The 25,649-nt window shown below is 41.1% G+C and overlaps 2 protein-coding genes across 4 annotated transcripts in view; both read right to left on the minus strand.

Moving 5' to 3' along the window:
- Window positions 1-25,649, minus strand: part of LOC309709925 (transmembrane protein 230-like) — a 133,075-nt gene that overhangs the window by 63,905 nt on the left and 43,521 nt on the right. The gene's annotated exons all lie outside the window — the stretch shown is intronic.
- The window catches only part of igsf9a (immunoglobulin superfamily, member 9a), a 66,789-nt gene that overhangs the window by 8,015 nt on the left and 33,125 nt on the right, over window positions 1-25,649 (minus strand). For all 3 annotated transcript variants that reach the window (XM_082538833.1, XM_082538832.1, XM_082538834.1), the window contains 7 exons: window positions 14,359-14,504; window positions 11,564-11,706; window positions 6,384-6,524; window positions 5,787-5,903; window positions 3,879-4,029; window positions 3,515-3,626; window positions 1,787-1,977 (listed from right to left, as the gene is read on the minus strand). In XM_082538833.1, the coding sequence (XP_082394959.1) occupies window positions 1,787-1,977; window positions 3,515-3,626; window positions 3,879-4,029; window positions 5,787-5,903; window positions 6,384-6,524; window positions 11,564-11,706; window positions 14,359-14,504 (1,001 nt within the window). The remainder of the gene's footprint in view (window positions 1-1,786; window positions 1,978-3,514; window positions 3,627-3,878; window positions 4,030-5,786; window positions 5,904-6,383; window positions 6,525-11,563; window positions 11,707-14,358; window positions 14,505-25,649) is intronic.

Below are 25,649 nucleotides of genomic sequence, written 5' to 3' on the forward strand. Positions count from 1 at the left end.
ATTTCCACAGACTGCAACAGCCACAACTCCAGCCTTCACGAGTCTGAGGCAGAGGACTAAACGGATTTTAATGTACTATCCATTCATCTATGAAGAAAAGAGTAGTGCCACTGGGTGTATAAACATTGCATTTTAATGTTGGTTTTTGCCCTAAGCTAAATTTTGATAATTTTTTGATGACACCAGAGAGCTGTAAATCACACAAAATACCTTTGAACATATGGGCCCAATGCTGGAAAAAAAAAAAAAGTTAAACATAAAAAAGAGTGACAGGCATGCTGGCAGCTCTCTCTATTTATACTGCTCTGACAGTGCTTACATGCTAAGCTTTATATGTTTTTATCTCCGTTTAGTGTCTTAGCATTATTTAGCGCAAGCTAATGGGGATATCGCTAGTTTAAAGTTAAAAAAAAAACTTTATATTAGACAAAGATCACTTGAGTGAATACAAAATGTAATTTTAAAAAAAAGCTATCCAAACCTATGTGAAAAAGTAACCTATGAACAATGATCTGAAACACACCAGCAAGTCCACCTCTGAATTGTTCAAACAGACAAAACAAAGGTGAGCTAGTCAAAGTTTGGAATTAAATTCAAATGAGATGGTTTTGCATGACCTAAATCGGGCCTTTAATGCTTGAAAACCCTCTAGCGTGCCTGAATTAAAACAATTCTACAAAGAAGAGTGGGCCAAAATTGCTCCCCAGCGATAAGAAGGTTATTAGATTTAGGGCCAACTTTTTTTGGGCAGGGATAGCTCAGTAGGTAGAGTGGTTGCCCCATGATCGGAAGGTCGGGGGTTCGATTCCCCTTAACAGCTACCCTGAGGTACCCCTGAGCAAGGTACCGTCCCTACACACTGCTCCCCGGGTGCCCAATGGCTGCCCACTGCTTCACTGAGTGAATGGGTTAAATGCAGAGAGCAATTTCCCCACGGGGCTCAATAAAGTACAATAATGTACACACTTTCTTCTTTTCCACACACAGGCACAGGTAGGTTTGCTTATTACCCCCTTAATAAATTATATCATCATTTAAAAACTGCATATATTATTCATTTAGTTGACCTTGTCTAACATTAATTTTTTTTTATTTGAAACGTGTAGCAAACATAAAAAAGAAAAATAAGAAATCGTGAAGAGAGGAAATCCTGTTTCACTGCACTGTATTTTGTTTCCAGTTTGTGTCACTACAGGAATGCTTAAATGGGATCAAAGAATGCTATAAGAGTTGCAATGAGTGTGCAGACCTTTTGTTTTATGTGTTTATTTGGCATTTTAAGTCGGTATTTAAAAGTAGCAATAGTGAGATAAGAAACAACACATGTATGCGAACCAGTTAATCAATTTTTGGACCGAGCCTGAAATGTGAAAGACGTGAAAGATGAGATAAACCCATTAGGTTTCATCTTCTAGGCACCGAAAATCATGACTGAAAATGATGTTTAGGTTTGTGCTGGGGAATAGACCAACTGATGAAATAACTTACAGACTTCTTCAGTCACAAAGTTAGTTGTACTGCAAGAACATTATTATTGTCACTGAGAGCTGACTCGTGTATTTATCACACAACAGCTAAAGTTTGCTTTTGGCCTTTGGGCAGAATTAACCTTAATTAGCTGCAGCTGAGAGTGAGGAGGAATACAAACATCTGATAATAGATGTGTTAGCTTTGGAGCTTTGGAGTGAATCAGACAGCAAATCTCCATTTTGTGCCAAAATAAGATCATCCTTTGAAATTGCAGCTCCGTAGACAGATTTAGATAAAACCAGGGGATGATACTGACCCAAAGTCCGTGTAGTGGCGATGTCACTGAAGGGGCCAGTTCCCATTTTATTCTGAGACAGGATACTGAACTGGTAGTCGGTGGAAGGAGACAGGCCTGTCACCTGCAGCCTAGTGCCAGAGGAGGGGGGCACAGGCACAGAGAACCAGTCCTGCTTCCCATCATCATCACTTGCTGAAATCTTTTTCACCCTGCAGAGGAGGCGAGACAAAGAGAAAAGGAGTGAGAACAAAAGAGGAGCAGGGAATTCTGGGAGTGTGATTTTATGAAACATGACAGAAAAGTAGGTTTCATTAAACATTCATATTCGTCAACAGCTCCAGAATGTGTGGCAGAGACGGCACTGATGTATCCTGTGAAATTGCACAGAGAGCTTGCAACTCCAATTATAGTGATTTTCATGTTTCTACCAGAGCTGAGGTTCTACACGTCTTTTCTCTACAGAGAAAATTACCTGACCTTAAGGCTAAAAAAATACCCTATTCACCTATTCAAAAACAGCAGAAGAAATATTAATACCAGTTTCAGAAAAGCAGGTTTTTTGTTTTTTTTAAATGATGACTTGGACTCCATCAGTGCTACTGGTAACATTAACATGGTTAAGCTGACTTTCTCTTTTGATATTCAAGTGTACAAAGAATTCAGTGCAGAGACCTTATTTTACTGTGTTCTGCAACAAGCAAATCACTTTTATTAGGAAAATTACAAGAGCAGAGACTTGTTTCATTTTCAAGAGGAATAAAAAGCTGCCCAAAGAGCTATAACACATATGCATGATTTTTAACATTTCTTCTGCTAGACGCAACAAAGTGCAACAAGAACATGTTTTTTTTAAAAAAATCATTTGTGAACATAACTGAAACGTATGGTGATTAAAGTTTCAATAGGTATAACTTTCACATTATACCCAAATATCCTTATATGCTGAACTTCTTATAGTAAGACGATCATCCTCTTGCTTTTCTCACTGTAGTATTTTCATTTAACCTGTGGTCACGGCAACACATGCTGTGACCACAGGCTATCAAAGGAAGCTGCAGCCAAGACTCGGGAGGTTGTTTATCCTTCATGGCTGATCTATTTGAGTATTTTTGAAGTCGTTTAGATTTATTTATGTGCTCCTTACTGTAGCACTGACCCAGTTCCCTCTCAAGGATTAAGACAGCTCATCTCATGTTCATCTGATGTAGCACTCTCAGGTTACAGTGTGGTCTTTGAAGAACTTTTGTGTATCTCTGTACTAGTATTCTCTGACATAAAAAATACATAGTGATCTAAATATAGTTTATTATTTATTTCTTGAAATTAATTAGAAAATATACACTTCGTGTTCATGCTAAACTTTATTTTTAACAGTGCACACATAATTCTGGTTGTTTTTGACCAAGTTCCACCAATTTAAGATTCCTTTTATTCTCTCCACCACACCACAAGCATATCTAAAACAAAATCCATTCATCTATGATTCATCAGAACAAAAGTGCTGATTCACAGGAAAAGAAAGTAGGCAGATTATCCTCTCTTTTGTCAGTAACCTTGTATTGTAGCTAGCATGGCCACTGCATTATAAAGTAATGCTCTGTAGCAGCGTTTTTTTTTATTGAAGCTGCCAACAAGTGATAACAGATAAATGAACTCCTCATTCGGGAGATCAATAGAGTGATACCACTGCTGTCGATGGCTGCCATGGTTACTGCCCGAAAAGAAAGTGGGTGGCTTTACACCCACCAAACTGAAAATGTCTGTGCTGATCCTCCATCAAAGCCTGCCTCCCAGGATATGTTGGCCTGCTTCACCCCTGGAGACACGGACAGAGAGGTAGCCGCATGGGGACTGGTTCCTGTAATGGAGGGAATGGAGAGGTGTTGATGGAAATCGGCCAGCACTTCAACTACCTGGAGTTTAGAGGCCATCTCTCTCTGTACCACATTTATCCATCGGAGGCGGAGTGGAGGCACAGGCATCTGGCCTGTGCTGGGTGTAATAAAGGTTTACACAGGTATACAGAAAATAATTTGGGAAAGTAAAAACTAAAAATGTGCACAGCTCATGTAATCACTGTGTGGTTATGGTATTGTTAGACAGGACTCACCCAGAACAAATACGTGTGTACTGGTCTTTACTGAGGCTACACGATTAGAAGCGCTGCACTCCCACACCCCCTGGTGGTCCTTGGTCAAAGGCTGCAGCAGCAAAGAACCATCCGGTTCTACGGAGTAGGAAACGCTACGAGCCAGGCCGACCTATCAAAAACACCAAACCATTCACATGTGGAAGAAAACTCTCTGCGTTGGCATAATCAGATGTACCTATAGCATGAATGAAACATCTTATAACTTTCACAAATAGCTGGGACATATTAGGACAAACAAATTACAAATCAAACACAAGTCAAGAGTTAATTTAACTTGTGCAATTTAATATGCATTGCTGACCAGACATATTGGGAAATATATTTATTGATAAGCTTATTTATTGATTGATTGATTGATTTTGTTTGGGCTCCATTGAAAAATTGAATGTAGTCCTCTAGGTTTGAAAAGCTAATGCAGAACTGCCTTAAACCTGCAATTCTTCTAATAGCCACTGGGGGCCCTGTTTGTGAAAAGAGGTCTGATTGTACACCAATGACTGTAGAAACATCACATGATTCATTTATGATACTGTTGTTGTGTCCATTGAAGAGGTATTGTGGAGAGCCTTCAAACCCTGCAAACATGTTGCACCCCAACTCAACATGGACAATGCTGTGTATGCCAATTGTTTGATAAGTGGGCTAGAATAGCAAACAGAGCCACAACAGAGACCAGGAATGGAACAAAGGTCCAATTCACAGTGTCTGGTTTTCAAAAATTATGGCAGTAGCCAAAATGGTTAAGTGAAAACTTCAAATATCTGCTGGGTGAGTGTACTAAGGTTATACCCACATTATATACAGTCTACTGTCTATACTCCAAGTGACTGGATTTGAGATGTAATGACAAAGGATGTTAAACAGCAGATTTCTGCTAAATTTGAGTCGTAAAGTTTACAGCATGCATAGCAATTTTGTTATACAACCATTCGATTTTTGCCCTTATTTCTGTGAGTGTGGATATAAAGTCCTTTTTTTTAATTGAAAAGTAGGCAATTTCATAATAAAAAGTGGTGATAAAGTTGCTCTTTCAACTGCTGACTGGTCTCAATCTCTCGCAAGGAAAGACACTGATGCACTGATTTTGCTTCTGGCTGCACTCATCATCATTTCGTCTAGTTACTTCTTAGACTAGTCAAATGGCAGCAAGAGCATCTCTTATTTCTGTAATGCGACTTATTTTCAAGTGAACTGGAAAATCTGCGTAGGATATTATTATACAGGAGATGAGCTCAAATCCTTTAGATAACTAAGAAGATGGCATGTTAAGTGCCTACAGCACAACACATCATAGAGCTGTACAGCACTGTTTGCATCCATCCACACCTCCTTTATCCATGTTCTTAGATGAGGAGGAGGAGGATCAACTAGAAATGAATAAATTAGACCTCTGTCCTTTGGAAGCCTAAACAAAATTTTTGCCAACTGCAATCAAAACACACGCCTCCTACATGATACAGCTCCACCAGCTACTACTACCCACAAGCTAAGGTCAAGTACAGATTTATACGATGGGAGGGGTTAGGCAGTCACCCCTCAACGTGTTTTACTGGATACATTTATGTATACATCCCTAAGTGCAAGATGAGTCATCATGAGTCAAATGGATGCAGGGTGGAAGAGTGAAAAATATTGTCTTTACTCATTTAGAAAAGTACATCAGGAAAACAATAACTGGAAATGTATCTGTTTATATACACCCAGACTGCATCATATGTACTCTATGTCCTGTGCAAGCACTGACTCATGTGTCTGATTCTGATTTCTGAGTAAACAATATAAATTGAAGATCCGTGTAAGCATTTGCACTGACATGAATAAAACAGGACAGCTCGCTTTTTAAATAAACCACAGTGGGTAATTTACCTTGCTCCAGGTCACTTTAATTGTTGGGTCCACATTTCCTTGACAGGGGATAAGCAGGGTTCTACCAGCCTCCACTTTATACTGTTTCTCCGGAGTGATGCTGAATGAAGGGGGATCCTGCGAATTGCCAAAACAATATAGCTGAATTAAGGAGTCCGCAGCAATCCCAACAATGGATTTTAAGACTGGATTACTGCCGCTTTGGACAAGATTATCTTAATAACAAAAGGATTAGCCACACAATTAACTCCCCAATAGTGCCACCATTGTAGTTACTCTGAGTTGACTTCTATTAATGTCAGAGGGCTCACGTCAGAGTAAAAAGGTCAATAAAATGTCGTTTCTCTTAAAGTTTTTAATTCGCTGTGACAGATACAGTTGTGGCTAATTAAAATTATCACAATTGACAGCTCAGTCATAAGAACAGGACAGATTCGGAGGCAGATTCGATGAGCTTTTAGGTCACATCTAAACCACAAAGGCGGTATTTGTGGTGCGTGAAATGTAATCTGTCTTGCGTACATCATTACAGTGGCTTCATGTGATACACAGCATCCCTGTGGTGAGAGACCCAGGTGGCCTGGACTGCACACTAACCTGTAGAATTACACTAGTTGGTCCAGATGTGCCCATAGTGCCATAGCTGTTGTACGGAGTACACCTGTACATGCCCGCTGCATCATCGTTGACAGTTGCCATGAACAAAGAACCATCTGGTGCTAAGGTCCATCCTGGATACTGAGAGAAATGCACAATTTGTATACACCTCTCACAGTAAGAGGTTAAAAGGAACTAGCACACACAATTTTGAATAATACACCAAGTAAATGTAAAAAACATATTTTAAACAGGAAGTAGGCAGAATGCTCAAAGAGCTAAATGGCAGGAAATCCGTAACCAAGCAAGCAAAATATGCGCTTTTCAGATATGTATGAATGATTCACTGTATAGTAAGTACAGTTTTTGATATTTGTAGTCCCTGCTACACAGATTCCATCCAAATGGCACCGTTTTTGCAAGAAGAGATTTACAATAAATGTTAAAAGATGTGATTTTTGTCTGATTAGAAAAGATTTTTTATTTTTTTATTTTTCTCAGTCAGGTCAGTCAAAACACACATAACAGAAATGGCCTGCAAAGCTTTCAAGCATTTGCTTTTAAAACCGTAAATTTTCAGTCATTTTTTTGTTCCATTAAGTCACAGCTGGAAGGCTTGTGTTTAGCTTTGACTGTGCAAAAGGTTGCCACTCAGTATAATGAAGTCAAAATTGCTATCATGCCCCCCCTCCCAGAATGAGGCAGTAAGAAAGTATTACTGTGGGTATGAGAGCTTGTGACGTCCATGGTAGAATTGGAATAATTGGCAGAATAACAGCCTGACTCTAGCGCCTGTGTCCCACACTGCAGGAATCTAACGCATTTCCTGTGGTGCATCTCATCTGCTGACATGTCCACAGCTCAGACATAAAGCACTGAGGAGGGGGTCAGCTCACTGTGTAAAGATGAGGGGGAAAAGGAAGCGGGTGGCTGTTTTGCACACAAAACTAAGGGAATGATTTAATTTTAAAAGCTGCTTCCCAAGGTCTTACATTGTAAAAGAAATAAATATAGATATAAATAGATATAGGCATATATATTACACCCAGCATATATATATATAAAATAAAAATAAAAAACACCCAGCACGCCCCTGCGGGCGGTTTATCCTTCAAGCTCGGGTCCTCTACCAGAGGCCTGGGAGCTTGAGGGTCCTGCGCAGTATCTTAGCTGTTCCCAGGACTGCGCTCTTCTGGACAGAGATCTCCGATGTTGTTCCCGGGATCTGCTGGAGCCACTCGCCTAGCTTGGGAGTCACCGCACCTAGTGCTCCGATTACCACGGGGACCACCATTACCTTCACCCTCCACATACTCTCGAGCTCTTCTCTGAGCCCTTGGTATTTCTCCAGCTTCTCGTGTTCCATCTTCCTGATGTTGCTGTCATTCGGAACCGCTACATCGATCACTACGGCCGTCTTCTTCTGTTTGTCTACCACCACTATGTCCGGTTGGTTAGCCACCACCATTTTGTCCGTCTGTATCTGGAAGTCCCACAGGATCTTAGCTCGGTCATTCTCCACCACCCTTGGGGGCATCTCCCATTTTGACCTCGGGACTTCCAGGTTATACTCGGCACAGATGTTCCTGTACACTATGCCGGCCACTTGGTTATGGCGTTCCATGTATGCCTTGCCTGCTAGCATCTTGCACCCTGCTGTTATGTGCTGGATTGTCTCTGGGGCATCTTTACACAGCCTGCACCTGGGGTCTTGCCTGGTGTGATAGACCCCAGCCTCTATGGATCTTGTACTCAGAGCTTGTTCTTGTGCTGCCATGATCAGTGCCTCTGTGCTGTCTTTCAGTCCAGCTTTGTCCAGCCACTGGTAGGATTTCTGGATATCAGCCACCTCCTCTATCTGCCGGTGGTACATACCGTGCAGGGGCATGTCCTTCCATGATGGTTCCTCGTCTCCCTCCTCTTTCTTGGGTTTCTGCTGCCTGAGGTATTCACTGAGCACTCGGTCAGTTGGGGCCATCTTCCCAATGTATTCTTGGATGTTCCTTGTCTCATCCTGGACTGTGGTGCTGACACTCACCAGTCCCCAGCCCCCTTCCTTCCGCTTAGCGTACAGCCTCAGGGTGCTGGACTTAGGGTGAAACCCTCCATGCATGGTAAGGAGCTTTCTTGTCTTTATGTCAGTGGCTTCTATCTCCTCCTTTGGCCAGCCTATTACCCCAGCAGGGTACCTGATCACGGGCAGGGCGTGCGTGTTGATGGCCCGGATCTTGTTCTTACCATTCAGCTGACTCCTCAGGACTTGCCTGACCCTCTGCAGGTACTTGGTGGTTGCAGCTTTTCTAGCGGCCTCTTCATTGTTCCCATTCGCCTGCGGGATCCCCAGGTACTTGTAACTGTCCTCTATGTCTGCAATGTTGCCTTCTGGTAGTTCAATCCCCTCAGTTCTGACTACCTTCCCTCTCTTTGTTACCATCCGACTACACTTCTCCAGTCCGAACGACATTCCAATGTCATTGCTGTATAGCCTGGTAGTGTGGATCAGTGAATCGATGTCTCGTTCACTCTTGGCATACAGCTTGATGTCATCCATGTACAGGAGGTGGCTGACAACTGCTCCGTTCCGTAGTCGGTATCCGTAGCCAGTCTTGTTAATGATCTCACTGAGGGGGTTCAGGCCTATGCAGAACAGCAGTGGGGACAGAGCATCTCCTTGGTAGATCCCGCACTTGATGGTAACTTGTGCTATGGGCTTGGAGTTGGCCTCTAGTGTTGTACACCACATCCCCATTGAGTTCCTGATGAAGGCTCTTAGGGTCCCATTGATCTTGTACAATTCTAGGCATTCCAGTATCCAGCTGTGGGGCATTGAGTCATAGGCCTTCTTGTAATCAATCCAGGCAGTGCACAGGTTGGTCAGTCTGGTCTTGCAGTCTCGGCTGACTGTTCTGTCTACCAGTAGCTGGTGTTTTGCGCCTCTGGTATTCTTGCCAATTCCTTTCTGTGTCTCACTCATGTATTGACCCATGTGCCTGTTGATCTTAGCCGATATGATGCCTGACAGGAGCTTCCATGTAGTACTGAGGCAGGTTATTGGTCGGTAGTTGGAGGGGACCGGTCCTTTCTTGGGGTCCTTGGGGATCAGGACCGTCCGACCTTCAGTTAGCCATTCCGGGTGTCTCTCGTTAACTAGCAGCTGATTCATTTGTGCTGCCAGACGCTCGTGGAGTGCAGTCAGCTTCTTTAGCCAGTAGGCGTGAACCATGTCGGGCCCTGGTGCTGTCCAACTCTTCATACTGGAGACCCTTTCTTGGATATCTGCCACTGTGATGGTTACTGGACCCTGTTCAGGGAGGTCGCTGTGGTCTGCCCTCAGATCCACTAGCCACTGAGCATTGCCGTTATGGGTTACGTCCTTCTCCCATATGCTCTTCCAGTATTGCTCCGTCTCCAGCCTTGGTGGTGCTGTTCTCTTATTGTTCCCTTGCCACTGAGAGTACACCTTTGCTGGTTCTGTTGAGAACAGCTGGTTTATTCTCCTGCCTTCTATCTCTCTGGTGTACCTCCTCAAGCGGCTGGCCAAGGCTGTGAGTCTTTGCTTGGCAGTTTCCAAGGCCTCAGGTATGGACAGCTTGCTGTATTTTTTATGCACCTTCTTTGTCGCACCTTTCTGCAACTCCGTTAGTTGGCTAACCTCCCTCCGTGCTACTTTGATCTTACTTTGATCCATGGAGGGTACTGCCCCTTGTGGCTGTTCTACTTATAGCCAAGCATCTCACTGATCACTGCTGCCGTATTGTAGATCAGCTTGTTAGTGTTGGTAATCGTGGTTGTAGGTATTGTCCGTAGTGCTGCATTAACATCATCTAGCAGACCTTCTGAGGGTACTTCACGTAATCTTGGTAACCGGCTACGGGGGATCCAGGTTTCAAGCTTGGCCATGATCCTATTTTTCAGGTCAGTTCCTCTCGCACTCAACGATCCTTCTCCTATCGCACTTGGGGCTATGTACCCAATCTCGGGTGGGGGTGATGATATCTCCCCCCTGACCGGGCGTCCTGATTCCCCCTTGCCGTAGCATTTGTGTTGTACCTCGTCAATCTCTAGCTGTGAGAGCAGTCCCTTCTTTCGAATGTTGGAACACTTTTCGCCGTCATTGTGGATGTTGGGTATCGAAGAATCCATAGGTCCCTCATCCTATTCATGTAGCCCCTTCCGCCGGGGTTACTTGCGTAGTAGCATTCCAACAACGCCCTGTTTTCGTCTCTTGCCCACCGATGCCTTCTTGTTCCAGTAGCCCACTTTTCGTCAGGGTACCCTGGTTCCTCAACACCTGACGCGGACCTTGTTGATCCGGGCGGCGTCCGAGCCGGCATGCCTTCATATTTATCTGTCTCGCTCATGTCTGCGGTAGGCTTGCTTAGCATAAGGGGTCTAGCCTTAGGACCCTTACTGGATACAGACGCCCCAGGCAGGAATCGAACTTGCGATCCTCTGTATTGTTCGATACATATGCGTACCGAACCGAAAGCACTGTATCGAACGGTTCAATATCGATACGAGTATTGTTGCACCACCTCATATATATATGTATGTATGTATGTATGTATATATATATATATATATATATATATGTATGTATGTATGTATGTGTGTGTGTGTGTGTGTGCGCAACTATTTTTTTTTTTAAAGAAAGGACAAAGCTACTCCCCTCCCCCATCTGTAATGGTTCCTACACCCATTTATCCAATGAGATGAAATGAGCAGTAGATTGAAGTGAAAGCAGAAGAATAATAGAAAAAGATGGGAGTACACGGGGCAGTAAGGAATGCCTTAAGGATGGCTTTCATAGCTTTTAAGACTGAAAAAAGTCTGCCACTCTATTAAAATGTATGTGATTGCATGGCCTTAGACCTAGGAAACAGAACATATTTTGATGCGTCAGCACAGGAAATGTGAATTTATAATGTTTAAATAACTACATAAATAGTAAATAAATATAGTAAATGCTCAAAGCTATCGAGTCATAAAGCTCACAGCAATGTTGGACAAATTGTGCATTCTGTACTAATAGAAAACAGCCAGTGATTCCTTGTGAGTATCATAAATCAATAGTCTAGTGTTGGGTGCACAGAACAGGGGATAGCATTTTTTTAAGGACACAGCAAAGGCTGATTATTAAGGAAAATGTGCGGTTATGTGGAAATTATTATTCTTATTACCAAAGACAGGTCGACTGGTTCTCCGTCCTTCATCCAATCCACACGGAGCAGCGGGGGCTGAGCTACCATTGGGCAGGAAACCACACCATCCATACCTGTGGGGAGGTATGTTTCCTGGGGCATTTTTAGTGCCTGGGCTGGGTCTGAGAACAGTTATATAGATAAAACATTATTTATTTTTGTAATAGTTAAGCATTCAAATACTTTACTGTGTCAACACTGAGGAAAACTGCACATACCACTGCAGAGGAACTGTGCCATGATCCATAACTTATTTTGAAAAACAATTGTTTTGTTGTAGTGCATTTTCTGCAAGTCTGTGTATTCAGTATAAGAAGTTTGCAGTTGACTGAGTGCCTGACAGAATAATATATTTCACAGGCAAGAGCAAAATGTTAATAGGGAACTGTTTACAAAACCTTAAAGAAGCCTCACAAATAAAAAATACAATAAGCGGAAAAAACAAGACAAAAATTGGGGTTTCAAGGGAATGTATGGTCTAGTTTTCTACATCAGTTCTAGGAACTGTGCATTTTTTCATTACAGTTTATTTCAGAACTAATTCTACTGCTGACAGCAGTGCAATAAAACACCATATTTAATGTCTCTGGAATCTTATTTTCATCTTTTTGATTTAATTTATATAGATTTCCTTAATAAACACTAGTTATCAGTCTCATCCAGGAACTTTGTAATTTCCACTGTACCTCTGTTGAAAGAAGGTACGGATATCCTTTGCCGCTTGGCATTAAAGTTATCAGTTACTTTCACTTTCCTACTGTCTTTTATATATTTTTTCTGAGATCACTGTTTCAATATATAAAATATGACTGGGGCTTTCTTAGTGGTAATTAAACTAATCAGGACATGTTTTTTTATGACTTAGTGCTTAAAATGAAGCTTAAAATATTGTTTGTGACTGTCCATCACAGTGTTTGTCTACCTTACGATGCTACAATGTTTCTAAAGTGAAGACTGCCACTCCACATGAAGGGAATACATGCGACATATGAAAGAAAGCTCAGACTAATTGACCCTTTGTCATCAGCAACCCACAGTAAGCAAAACATGTCAGATATGTAGTAAATCTGCTAATTGGCATTGGCAGATAAATCCATCATATATGTACTCACACTAATCATGTTATGGTTTCCTAAATATTCTATTCACCAGTTTAGTTATAATTTTGTTTTTATCTTTGTCAGGACCATGGACTAAACATATCTTGCCCATGGGCAAGTAAAACCTAATTTCGATACATATTTGTATTTTAAAGACTATCAAAGATACTAGATAAAAATAGAAATATGTTTTCAAAAATACATATATCATCTCCACTCCAGAAACATAACAGAAGTATACACACTGTAAAACCTCTATATGTACATGTACCCTTCATTCAATAAGGAGACCACCCTTTCAATATATAAACTATATAAAATATATGACACGGCTGGTTTCTTAGAATCCACTTTCTTTTTTGCCTCTAAAGAAAAAATAATAATCTAGACATTTTCAAGGCATAGGGGAGCTTGGTTCTTGCCTTAATGGACTTAGATGAAAAGGAGGATTGTGCAAAGGCTGAGTTTCTTTACTCTATATTCACACAGCACAGTTGATCCTAAAGCTTTGGTTATCTGTGCTGAGGAAAGTTGTTCAGAAGTTATCAGTGCTGAAAATGCAGCATAGTGAACTAAAACAAGATGAACAAGTCAAAGTTTATTTGTACTGTGATGCAAATGGACTCTGGTTCTTTCTGGATGACCAAGCTACTCAACGCCTGACTTACATACAGGTGTGTCAGCTTCCTCTACTATGTGTGTTAGCCTCCTGCCATCTGTGATGCCAACACTTGATGGATTTCTGTCAGCACCATCCACTGAAACACTATCTAATGTGTCATGCTCACACCCCATAGAAGTACATCTTTGATAATATTTTTTGCATCTTTGTGTGTTTTAATGGTTTGAGGGTTACTGGGAATGACCTGATTATTCTAGGTGACCAAGGTTTTAAAATCCAGAAATGTTACATAGGCAGTCCATGTGGACTCTTACCTTGCTATTGAAGTTGTTTCTAAAATTAATCAATGCCAAATTACTGCCAGATTTCACAAGTTTTCATGCAATTTAGGCCCTCAAACAGGCAATTATTTTGTCGAAATAATATTAAACTCAGCAGATACAATGGGGCCTTTACACTGTGAGTGCTCAGGCCTTAATGACAATAATATTCATAATAATAGAGACAATAATGAAAAGAAATGAAATTTGAAGGAAATTACAAATAGTCTTTTAAGGACTCATAGTGGCTCTGTGATTGGATGAAAACTGGACAACTTTTATGCTGTACTGCAGAGGTTACTAAGCAAACATTGAAGCACTTTCTCTAACAGACTGATTCAGCTCCCCTGCCACAAGGACAGACACGGAAAATTGTTTCATACTTGATACAATATCTCTATAATGCAACACATCTGTCTAGCAGACAGTCATCTGTACCCTGATGTTTAATTAATTTCAGCTTAGTTAAAACAGACACTTGTGAGCCAATTAATGCTTTACTATTAATTGCTTTACCACTTTTGTAGCCATTTGAAATGTTGTTTCTGCTGGAGTTACTGAAATATTTTACTTGCTATATAGTACATTAATTAGTGTATGTTTAACTTATTTAAGATGTTGTGTGTTGTAGCTAAAAAGAATTGACCAATCTGGGATAAATGAAGTACACAGTAAATATTTCTTCTTATGACATCTTATTATATATTAGCCACAGACCACACACAAACGTACGCATCACTGTGAGGATGGCAGAGGCAGTTGGCGGCATGAGCAGGCCATTGGTTGGCACACAGGTGTAGTTGCCAGAGTCCTCTGGGATCAGCCTGGAGATAAGTAGAGTCCCATCTACCATGATCTTCACTCGTGACTTTAGAGACCTTGAGAAAAACATCAGTATGAGAGCAAACCAGCTACTTTAGAATAAGAGGGAAATATTCTCTAGCACATTTTCAGAACATCAAAAGTGTAGGAGGGGTTTTTTTTTTGTTATTATTAATATTGTTATTCACTGTTCTGTGCAGATGGAGGTTAAGGACATTTCATTTTATTTCAGTTAGAGTGAGAGGCAGTGTGCCCACTCATGTTATACATCCTTATATTTAAAGAGAAAGGAAAAAAAAGACAAACAAACAAATCCATCTAACAGGCTTGTGACTTTGGTGTTAGGGACCACCTTCAGCCACATTCACATTCACGTACTATAAGAAACTTGGATATTTCTTAGCACTACTGTTTTCCTCTTGCATTGAAGAAAAATAGCCAGTGCCACTGAATATTTTAGTTGTTTCAGTTTCATGTTAACAGAGAATCAATCGAAAAATGTGATATGGGTCACTGTCAGTGACCGCAAAGATTTATCGCCAATGCTGAAGGCCTACAGAGCTTTTCAAGCTCTTTTAACTCAATTATGAGGCTTTACGGCGCATTTACTGTATCAGTCAGTTGCAGCGGGGGCCAGCTTCTTTAGCAAACAAATCTCTATCAAACCCTCGGTATGTTAACTGCCTCAGGAACAGGCAGACACACAGAGGACAACCTGCAGAATAAAACTGGAGATGGTAAGAAGTTGTTTTTTACCATCTTACAGGACAAAATAAAACAAGAGGTCAAAGGTTTATTGGACGTACATTTCTTTATCGTCAATTTTATTCAGCAGCACTAGTGTCAAAACTAAAATATGCCATCAACTATGGAATGAATTGCTATGGAAAATAGACATATAGAGAATGTAGCCACATATTTACATTTCCTTATATTCGTTTTTTCCCAGGTTAAAAGTGTCAGCTTTAGTTTATCCAGTACATTATAATTAAATACCTGTAATCACCTAATAAAATTACCATTTGCTTCAGCTCTACTTTTTTTAAGCAGTAATTAGCAACTAATTGCAAGCTAACATGCTGAACTAATAAGGCAAGGATAATACCTGCAACAGCATGTTGGCATTATTGGTGTAGACAGAAAGCCATGCATGTGTTAGGGTATAGCACAAAAGTGCTACTGTGCCCAAGGCTTCAGCACTAAACTACCTTCTCACTTTTTGTATCATATTTCGCTAGCATGGGTATAATTTTTCAGGGAGTTACTGATTCCCCTTGTGGTAAAAATAAATAAATCAATCAATAAAGTGGAAAAAACAAAAAAACAAAAAGGTTTTCCTAAGGTGATTTACTTATGAAAAATGATAGATGTACAGGGCTCATTCAAAAAAATAAATTGTTTGCTTTTTGTTTGTTTGTTTTTTCATACATGGAATAATTAGCATTTTTAATTAGCAGTTTCTATTCTAATAACTCAACAAACACATTTAATATCCACGTTACTCTTGCTCTCTTAAGCTAATACTGCCCTGTTTGGCATCAATAACTTGTAGGTATTTTTGCACAATTATCCACCAGGCTCTTGTAAAATTTTCTGCCACTGCCACATGTAGATTTCAGTCAACTGTATTATGATAGAGGGCTTTTTTCATGTACAGCCCATTTAAATCCTCCTACAATGTAAAACAAACATAGCCAGCTCTATTTGTGACATCATTTCTGCTGAACGGCAACAAGATGATAACGTAGCTTTTAACCTGACTAGGCCTTTTCATAACTCTTCATCACTTCTCTTGCAGCCATTCCTTGGCTGATTTGCTTATTTGATGGGAACCATTATACCATCAAAGGGTACCCTTCAGGTTCAGTTTTAAACTACTTAATAAATTCATAATATCTTACACAGCAAAGATAATAACTGCTCATAACTGGGACTCAGAGACTCCCCAGTCCACAGCGACCCCAAATCATGACACTACACACAAATGTCCATAAGTGACATGCTCATCACATCACATTTGTGATGGTCACAGCATTTGTGACTTGACAAATCGACATTTGAGTTACCAGTCTGGAACACAGCAACCCAAAAAGCCAGGCATAAGAGTCTTGGTTTTGGCCTAATGTTACTTTTAGGCAGCCAAGTCTTTTCCTTGCACATCTCATCTGCAGGTCAGCACATGTACTTTGAGACGAACAGTAGCAAGAGTTTCCTGTAGGTCCTGGAATAAAGTCCAGGGGGTTCTTGGAGACTTCTTTTTCCATCAAACACTTTACTCTTGGGCTAAATTTGCTGGGGCAGCCATTCTTGTACAAAATCTTTTTAAGTCCCTTGCCAGACTCATAGGCACCCAAAACTTTTTTTCTGATTCCCTTACAGAGTTCTTTAGATCTTGACATGAGAGGACACACTTCAATAGCAAAGAAAACACCAGACTCTTGATGTCATACTTTTTAAATAAGACAGGTTCCAGCTCTCACTTCTAAAGAGTGTCCAATCATTGGCACCCAATCTGGAACACCTGATCCGAAATTTATGGATCTGAAGGTGTTACAGCTGTACGACTTTACTTTACTTACTGTTTCCACATGAATGACTTTACTTTTTGTAATTAATGCTGTGAACATGAAATAATTAGTTTGAGAATAGCGTCTTTCTTAAAAGGTACAAAGGTCAAAATACACTGAAAATATGACAAATTCAAAGGGATGTGTTGATTTTTTTTTTTTTTTTTTGCCATGATTGCATCTTAAACCCAAACAACAGCATGAAATCTGAGTGTAAATGGAGAAATGAATATAGGAAATCTATTTTGGCACTGTCAAAAAGCGCCTCACTATTTTTAACAAAGAAATGAAAAAAAAAGGCTTATTTCCCACCATTAGTCATAGATAATCAGAATAATCCTCATACGCTCTACTCAGCTGTTAACAGCAATATATATCAGGTCCAAAAAGCCTCTCTGAATCTCCCCCCCACCAATCGAGATCTGGTTGAGTATTAACCTGAGTATAATGAACAGTAATACCTGTTTTAGAGAAATGCTCAAGGGGAGAAGTAATGCAAATTAAGCCCCCAACCTGCTCAACTGACCCTATCCCAGCCACTGTTTTTTAAGAGACTGTTCAATTGTCTGGTGCATGATATGCTGGCAATCATGAGCCATTCCCTGCTCACTCCATCTTCTCTCTGGCACAAAACAGAGCTTTTATGAAACCTCTCATAGAGAAAAGCTCATTCGGCGCTTTGCAGTTTTCAGGGCAATATCTTTTTTCTTCTTTTAAAGTGACACGACTGATGCTACTGCAACATCAGAATTTCTTCTCTTTTCTATTTTTATTTTATTTCTGTATTTTTCTTTGTGTTTGGAGACTACAACATAATGTTATCTTTTATTGTCCTTTACATAATTTGGGGGTAAAAAAATAAGTTAAAAACCATGAGATAAATGAAGTATTTTGGCCTATTTTTTGTCTTATAACATTGTGGTGAAATTGCACATTTACAAACACACAAAATATGCTGTTTCCAGTATTTACAAACTAATAACCTTCTGCATCTAACACCTGCCGAGATACATTTCTGATTCCACTGATTCATTATCTATCAGCTAACTTTTAACTTCATACCTTTTGACCAGCTGATACTAGAAAGAGAATTGGAGACTGAGGACAGTGCAGTGCAATATATGTTTTTTCCCTACTTTTAATCACTGTGCTCATTAATATTTAATGCCCAGTGCATATGAGGCATTAATTCATAAGAAAATAAACACTGATTTAGAAAACTTCAATGTGATACAATGTTGTTTTTCATATCAGCTAATGGGTGTTACCCTGTTGTCTACACCTGGACAAACATAGACAAGCCACACTAGTTAAGAAGAACTGCAGGTAAAATATGAAAACAGAGGCTCGTCTCTGACTTAAAATCCTTAGCACAAAATGTCAAGCCCCAAACAAGTAACCTCAGCGTGTGTGTGTGTTTCTTTTTTTCCTTATTTAAATTTCACATCTGAAGTAGCAAAAAAAAAAAAAAAAAAAAATCCACCTTCTATCATCTCAGGAATATTTCTGGTGCACAGCTCACCCTCTCTCCTAGGCATATACCGAAGGAATAAAGCATTCTTTCATCACTAGCAGACTTGATTACTGCAAAGCGCTTTCAATTCTGGGCCAGCAAAGAAACCTTTTAGTTGTGAGTTCTTTAACGTGGCCCTTAGATCACCACTGGACTGTAAAAACAGTTTGTGCAGTCAATGTTACCTCAGAGTGAAAAGAAATCACTCAGTGCTCATTTTCGTTAATTCAGGTCTGTCTAGATGTTTCACTTGTATCTAGAAAACAACAAGTCAAGTCAGGTGCTTATATACTTATTCAACAGTATGTGGGGACGTGTGATTGGTCCATGATGAATTCTGAAGCATGACAACAACTGCAAATGCATAGCCTGAAAGACTATCTCCAGCTAGAAAAGGTGCCCTGAAGTAACTTGACAAATAAAAGCAATTCATGGTGTTATTTTTAAAAGCATTTCTTATTTTTGGCACTAAAAAGCTTGAGCACAGTGATGTGCATATTCTGGCAGACAAACCACAGATCACCTTAGACACTCCCACGGGACACTAAATACTCAGTTTTTATGAATAACAAAAAAAAACCTACAGGCTGTATTGGGTGTATTTTCCCTTGGTGCTGTTGCAGTTTTATAACAATTTTACATTTGCCTGATAAATTTGTTGCTATTTTAGTGCATGCAAACATTAGCTATTAAACTCAAAGAAACCATACTATGTATTGCATTTACCATGCATTATATGCAGCATCAATGAGGGTTTCATAATAAAGTGATCTTTGCATGAATGTATCCATGTTTCCAGATCAACAGAACGTATGGATCCACGTTTACCTGACATTTTTGAACTTGAGTGACAGGGGGTTTGAGTGCCTTATAAATAATTGAATGATAAAACATATAAAATTGATGACATCTTGCTGTAAATTTCATGAGCACATTTTGTGATCTCATGTATCCCTTTATTTAATGCAGAGTCTGAAGACTCGCCCTCATTCACCAAAATGTCAGTATATACCAACACGTACAAGATCTGCGCCTGTTTAATAAAGACACTCTGCAGACTGCATGTTAGTTATTGTCATGAAAGTATTCAATGAACTGACACAAGTAGATGTCAGACATACTTTTAAGGAATGTTCTGGATTTGTTAAACCCACAGAATTGGGCTTTTGTGTGCTATAATGCCTATTACTAAGATATACTGTAGGAGGAGGTGAGGTTAAGCTTCTGGTAAATTTTCAATACAGTCACTGTAGCTCTCTTCACGACAACACAGACACAGGTCGGTTCTTTGAAACGGGCGTTTATTACTTGGGCCTTCTCTCCTCAGCTTCACCATCACCAGTACGCCGATACGCCATTACGCCATTACGCCGTGAGAACTGGTCACGAGCGAACAGTACAAACAATTAGCAACTTTACAGTACACATATTAAGTCCAAACACAAATAAAAAACATTTCTCAAATGACAAATACCTCGTTGGCTGCTTGTCCTGAAAAGAGGTCCTTAAGTCCTTGTATTGCCCTTTCTTTTAGTAAACTTTTAGCTTAAATCGCTTCATGAGAGACATCTGCTCCCTCGCAGTCCATGAAAAGTCTCGTGTGCTCTCGTTAAGGGTATTCTCACGAGACACTAGCTCTCACCTTACACATGTACATTTCAAATAAAGACATTTCAACGCAAACTATATATATTCATGAAATTATGTAACTTAACATTTTAACAGCATTTACACTCCCACCAAAATCACTCATTGACTTAAAATGAGAGATTTTCCTCAATGAAAATTATAAGGAAGTGATGTGTGAGTGTACATTTAAGTGTAGGTCATTTAGCTTTACGTGTGTTTTAGGTGGCCTCAAGTAATGTAACTACTTTGTGAACAGGCCTCTCAAGGAAAACTGATTTAGTGATTGGTTTTCCCTTATCAAAAGTAGTGTCACTGAGCAGAAGCTTTAGCTTTCGCACCTTGCCATCTGCGCTGGGCAGGGCTTCCACAACCCTTGCAAGCTTCCACTGGTTTCTTGGTGCACTGTCATCCTTTAATATTACAATGTCATCTGGTTGCAAGTTTCGTGACAGCTTCTGCCATTTCTGTCGTTGTTGGAGGTTTAGCAGGTATTCTCGTTTCCATCGTTGCCAAAATTCATTGGCCAAAAACTGTACTCTTCTCCACCTTTTGTGCAGATAGAGATCTTCTTTGCAGAATTGTCCAGGGGGTGGCAGAATTACAGATGATTTCATGGTTAGAATGTGGTTGGGAGTGAGGGGTTCCGGACCAGTAGGATCGTGAAGATGCTCGACACTTAGTGGCCTGCTGTTGATTATGGTCATTGTTTCATACAGAAACGTTCTTAGAGTTGTGGTGTCAAGTCTGCTGGCGGACTTGTCGAGCATAGCTATCAGGATGCTTCGGATTGTTCGAATCTGGCGTTCCCAAACTCCTCCCATATGACTAGCTGATGGGACATTCAGCACAAATTCACAACCAAGCGCCCTTGTACGGTCTTGATCCATTCCTTCAAGCAATTCAGAAAGCTCCTTTCTAGCACCAACAAAGTTTGTGCCTCTATCACATCTTAGCTGGCGCACGGGTCCTCGAATAGCTATGAATGATCGAAGTGCATTCATGAATGCGTCTGTTGTCAAATCGTCAAGGGTTTCTATGTGAACTGCTCTAGAACATAGGCAGGTGAATAACAATCCGTATCGTTTCAACTCTCTCCTTCCTTCCTTCACAATAAAGGGGCCAAAACAGTCAAGCCCACAATAAGTAAAGGGGGGAGATGTCTCAATTCTCTCTCCTGGTAGATTTGCCATTTGTTGAACCTCAGTTGTTCTTCTGTATCGTCTACATTTTACACACTTGTAAATGTGTGAGGAGACCACACTTCCACATCCTAGGACCCATATTCCGCTTGCGCGCAACTCGTTCATGGTCATGCCCCTTCCTTGATGGTGTATAAGCTCATGATGATGTTTGACCAGCAGAGCTGACACATGAGATTTTTTCGGAAGAATCGCAGGATGCTTTACATCATGGTGTAAGGCTGACTGAGACAGCCGTCCTCCCACCCTAAGAACATTGGTTTCGTCCAGGAAAGCGTTCAGCTGGCGTAGCCTGTTGTGCCTGCTCAAAGTGTGTTCCTTCTTGCCTCTTATTTTCTTTATGTCTTCAGCGAAAGCGTCTTCTTGTACGAGTTTGATGATGAAGATCTCTGCTTCTCTTCGTTCTTCAAGATTAGTCGACTCATTAGTTCTCGACTGAAATCCCTTAAACTCTCTGACAAATCTCTTGAGCCTGGCAATGGCTCTCACCACTCTGGACCAGTCAGAAAATTTAGTTAAACGGTTTACCATTGGATTCTGTTCTCTTGCTTTAACTGCATGAACATGTGCTCTCCGAAGTTCAGGATCAGTAGCCTCAACTTCTCCCACCATTCCCACTTCATGTGGGAGATTTTGCTGCCAAAGGAAGTTGGGTCCTTTCAGCCAGCTAGATTCTTTCATTTGAACTGCAGTCAATCCTCTTGAGGCTCCATCAGCTGGGTTGTTTTCAGAGTTGACATGTCGCCATTGTTCAGGTTTTGTGCTAGATCTTATTCGCTGGATGCGGTTGGCCACGAATGTTTGGAACCTTTTAGCATCATTGTTCACATAGCCAAGGACCACCTTTGAGTCAGTCCAGTAATACTCTTGCACATTTTCAATCTCCAGCTCGCCTCTAATGATATCACCAATGCGGACTGAGGTCACAGCTGAAGATAACTCAAGCCTTGGGATGGTTGTTAGTTTGGTAGGGGCTACTCTTGCTTTCCCCAAGACAAGTGAACAACTTATCTGTCCTGTTTCACTCACCGCTCTAAGGTATGAGCATGCACCATACCCTTTGAAGCTTGCATCAGAAAAGTTGTGAAGCTCATATAGTGAGACTTCACCAAAGTTTGATGGAAGGTAGCTTCTTGGAATCTTTAGAACTGCCAAATGAGGCAGATCTTTGAGCCATGACTCCCATTGTGGCTGGATGTGCTCGGGGAGAGGTTCGTCCCAGCTTACCTTGTCTCTACACAGTGTTTGAAGAATCTGTTTGCCGATAAGTAGGAATGGAGCCACGAAACCTAGTGGATCATAGACTGAGGCAACAGTTGAGAGAACGCCTCTCCTTGTCAGTGGGTTTTCTTTTACCACCACCCTGAACTGAAATTCATCCGCCTCAACACACCACTGAACTCCAAGTGCTCGCTCGATATGAAGTTCTCCTAGAGCCATGTTTAGATCTTTGGTCTGAACATATTCTTGTGGTGGAATTGTTGCAATCACACTCTCATCGTTGGATACAAACTTATGTAGCCGTAGATTTCCTGTTTTGCACAGAGCTCTTGATTCCTTTACCAGGCGTATAGCTTCAGCAGTCGACCTTACACTTGTCAGGCCATCATCTACATAGAAGCTTCTTTGGATGAACTTAATGGCTTCTTTGCTGAACTTGCCTTGGCCTTGTGAAGCTAGGTATTTCAGTCCAAAGTTGGAGCAACCGGGGGATGAAGCTGCCCCAAAGAGGTGTACCTTCATCCTGTACACTGAGGGTTCAGAATCCAAATCACCTCCATCCCACCAGAGGAACCTGAGATAATCTTGATGTTCCCTTGCAACGTGGAACTGGTGAAACATTTTTTCGATGTCGCACATTATGGCTATAGGACCCTTTCTAAATCGACACAACACACCAACTAATGTGTTAGTCAGGTCTGGACCTGTCAAGAGATGGTCATTTAGAGAGGTTTCTTGGTAGCGTGCCGAACAATCGAAAACCACACGGATCTTCCCGGGCTTGTGGGGATGGTAGACACCATGGTGCGGTATGTACCATGCTGGCTGGTTGTCTAATTCAGACTGTGGCACCTTCTCAGCATCTCTTCTACTTATGATTTCATTCATGAAATTGACATAGTCCGTGTAATATTGTTCATTTCTCCTCAGTCGACGCTCTAATGAGCTGAGCCTGTGAACTGCACACTGTTTATTGTCTGGAAGATTAGGTTTGTCTGTCTTGAAAGGAAGCGGAAGTTCATAGTGGCCATCTTCCTTCTGTCTTATTCCAGCTTTCACTTTAGACAGAAAGAGGAGGTCCTCCTGAGAAACTGGATTATCATCTGTTGAGTGATCTGTGAAATCTGATTCAAAAGTCTTAATTATGTCAAGTGGGTTGATCTCTTTGACTTGAGTCCTGCACGCAAAGTGCACTTCCTTCTTTAGCTGAACTGATGGATGCACAGTTGGTGTCACTTGTCGTACTATGATTCTATGACTGAATCCTATTGGATCGCTGTTGTCGCTTGCTGAATGTGAGCAACCAACAATGCTCCAGCCCAGATCAGTCCGCTGCGCATATGGATGATTTTCGTCACCAGACAGGATCTCTCTTGGGAGGAGGGCTCGTTGACAGTTGTAGCCTATAAGAAGGCCTACTTCGCAATCCAACTGTGGTGGAATCTTTTCTGACAGTTGCTCTAGATGTGGCCATTTTAGAGCTGTTTCAGAGGTAGGAATGTGCAGCCTGTTTACTGGAATAAATTCTCTTGTGAAAACAGGTGGTAGTGGAATCCTTTTCTCTGAGTTGTATCCTCTCACTTGTAGACCTGTCATTTTCTGACATGGAATAACTGTCGACTTGGCAGACATTGTGGACAGTCGCAGACTGACATTCTCTCTGTTTGTGTTCAGGCCTTGAGCTACTTCATCTAGTATGAAGGTGGTATCACTCTGTGTGTCTAAGAGTGCATAAACTAGCAGTTCTTGATCTGGCTGCTTAATAGATGACACCCAGACTGGCAAGATAGAAGATGTTCGTGTGCTTAGACCCTCTTGAATAACTCTGTTGGAAGTGGCTGTTGCGGTCCTTTCTGTGGTGTCTGCCTTGTCCTTTGAAATTTCACTTGCATTTAGGTGGATTGGCCTTTGACGTTCCTTGAACTTATCGTCATGCAAACATGTTGGGTGTCTCTTTTGGCATTTCTCACACGTGCTTTTGTTATCACATTTTCTTGAGTGATGACCGGTCTTCAAACATCCAAAGCAAAGCTTCTCTGTGTGTACAAACTTAACACGATCCCGAACTGTCTTTTCTGTGAAACTTCGGCATTTGTCTAGGATGTGTCCTGTCCTTTTGCAGAAAACACATGATGTAATACTGCTCTGTGTTGTAGTTGTGGTCAGAGTCTTTGCTTGAACTATTTGGCTTCGTAGATGCCTTGGTTTCTCGCTTTCAACACTCTTAAGTGCTTGTATTGAGGAAATTGGATCGCAAGCAAGATCTGCTTCCTTTGATAGGAAGTCAACAAACACCTTGAATGGTGGGTACTCAGCTTTCACTTGTCTGACTTCCATCACTTTGCGATTCCAGCTGGAAACCAACCAATCTGGCAATTTCAGCAGAATCCTCTGACTCTCAACGCAGTCATTCAAGACCTCCAGCATCTTGACATGAGACATGGCAGCCTCACAGCTCTTGAGAAAGTCTGCAAATTCTCTTAGCTCGCAAGCATCCTTAGAACCTATCTTTGGCCATGCATGCAGCTTGTCTCTGAGTGACTTCCCAATTAGGAATGGGTCTCCGAAACGTTTCTCTAAAAGCTTCCAGGCTGAGTCATATGCTGCTTCTGTGCCCAATAGAAGAAATCCTTCCACGGCCTTCTTTGCTGTGCCACCTAAGTACTTTTTTAGGTAATACAGTTTTTCATTCTTTGGGATGTTCTTCCTTTCTATTAATGTTTCAAAGGACAGTTGCCAGTCTTTGAACTTCAAGGGATCTCCTGTAAACACCCCAGGCTCTGGTGTTGGGAGCCGGTTTGCACTCATAGCTTCTACTAGTGCATTGACCAGATCTAAGCTATTCTGCTCTTGAGGCCTCAACACTGAGGCTGGAGGAGACTGAGGTAGCTGTTGTGGACAAGGAGCTTGACTTGTGACTGTTAGGGATTGAGGAATAAATGGGGGACTTGATGCATTGAGAGAATGGGTTGTGACTGGAAGTACTGTGGAGTCAGCGACTCTAAGCTCTGGCAGTACTTCACTACCATACGACAAATCAGTTGCTTCTATGTTTTCTTCAGCTTCATCATA

The sequence above is a fragment of the Aulonocara stuartgranti genome (assembly GCF_965226115.1).
Source record: "Aulonocara stuartgranti genome assembly, chromosome: 7".
NCBI lineage: Eukaryota > Metazoa > Chordata > Actinopteri > Cichliformes > Cichlidae > Aulonocara > Aulonocara stuartgranti.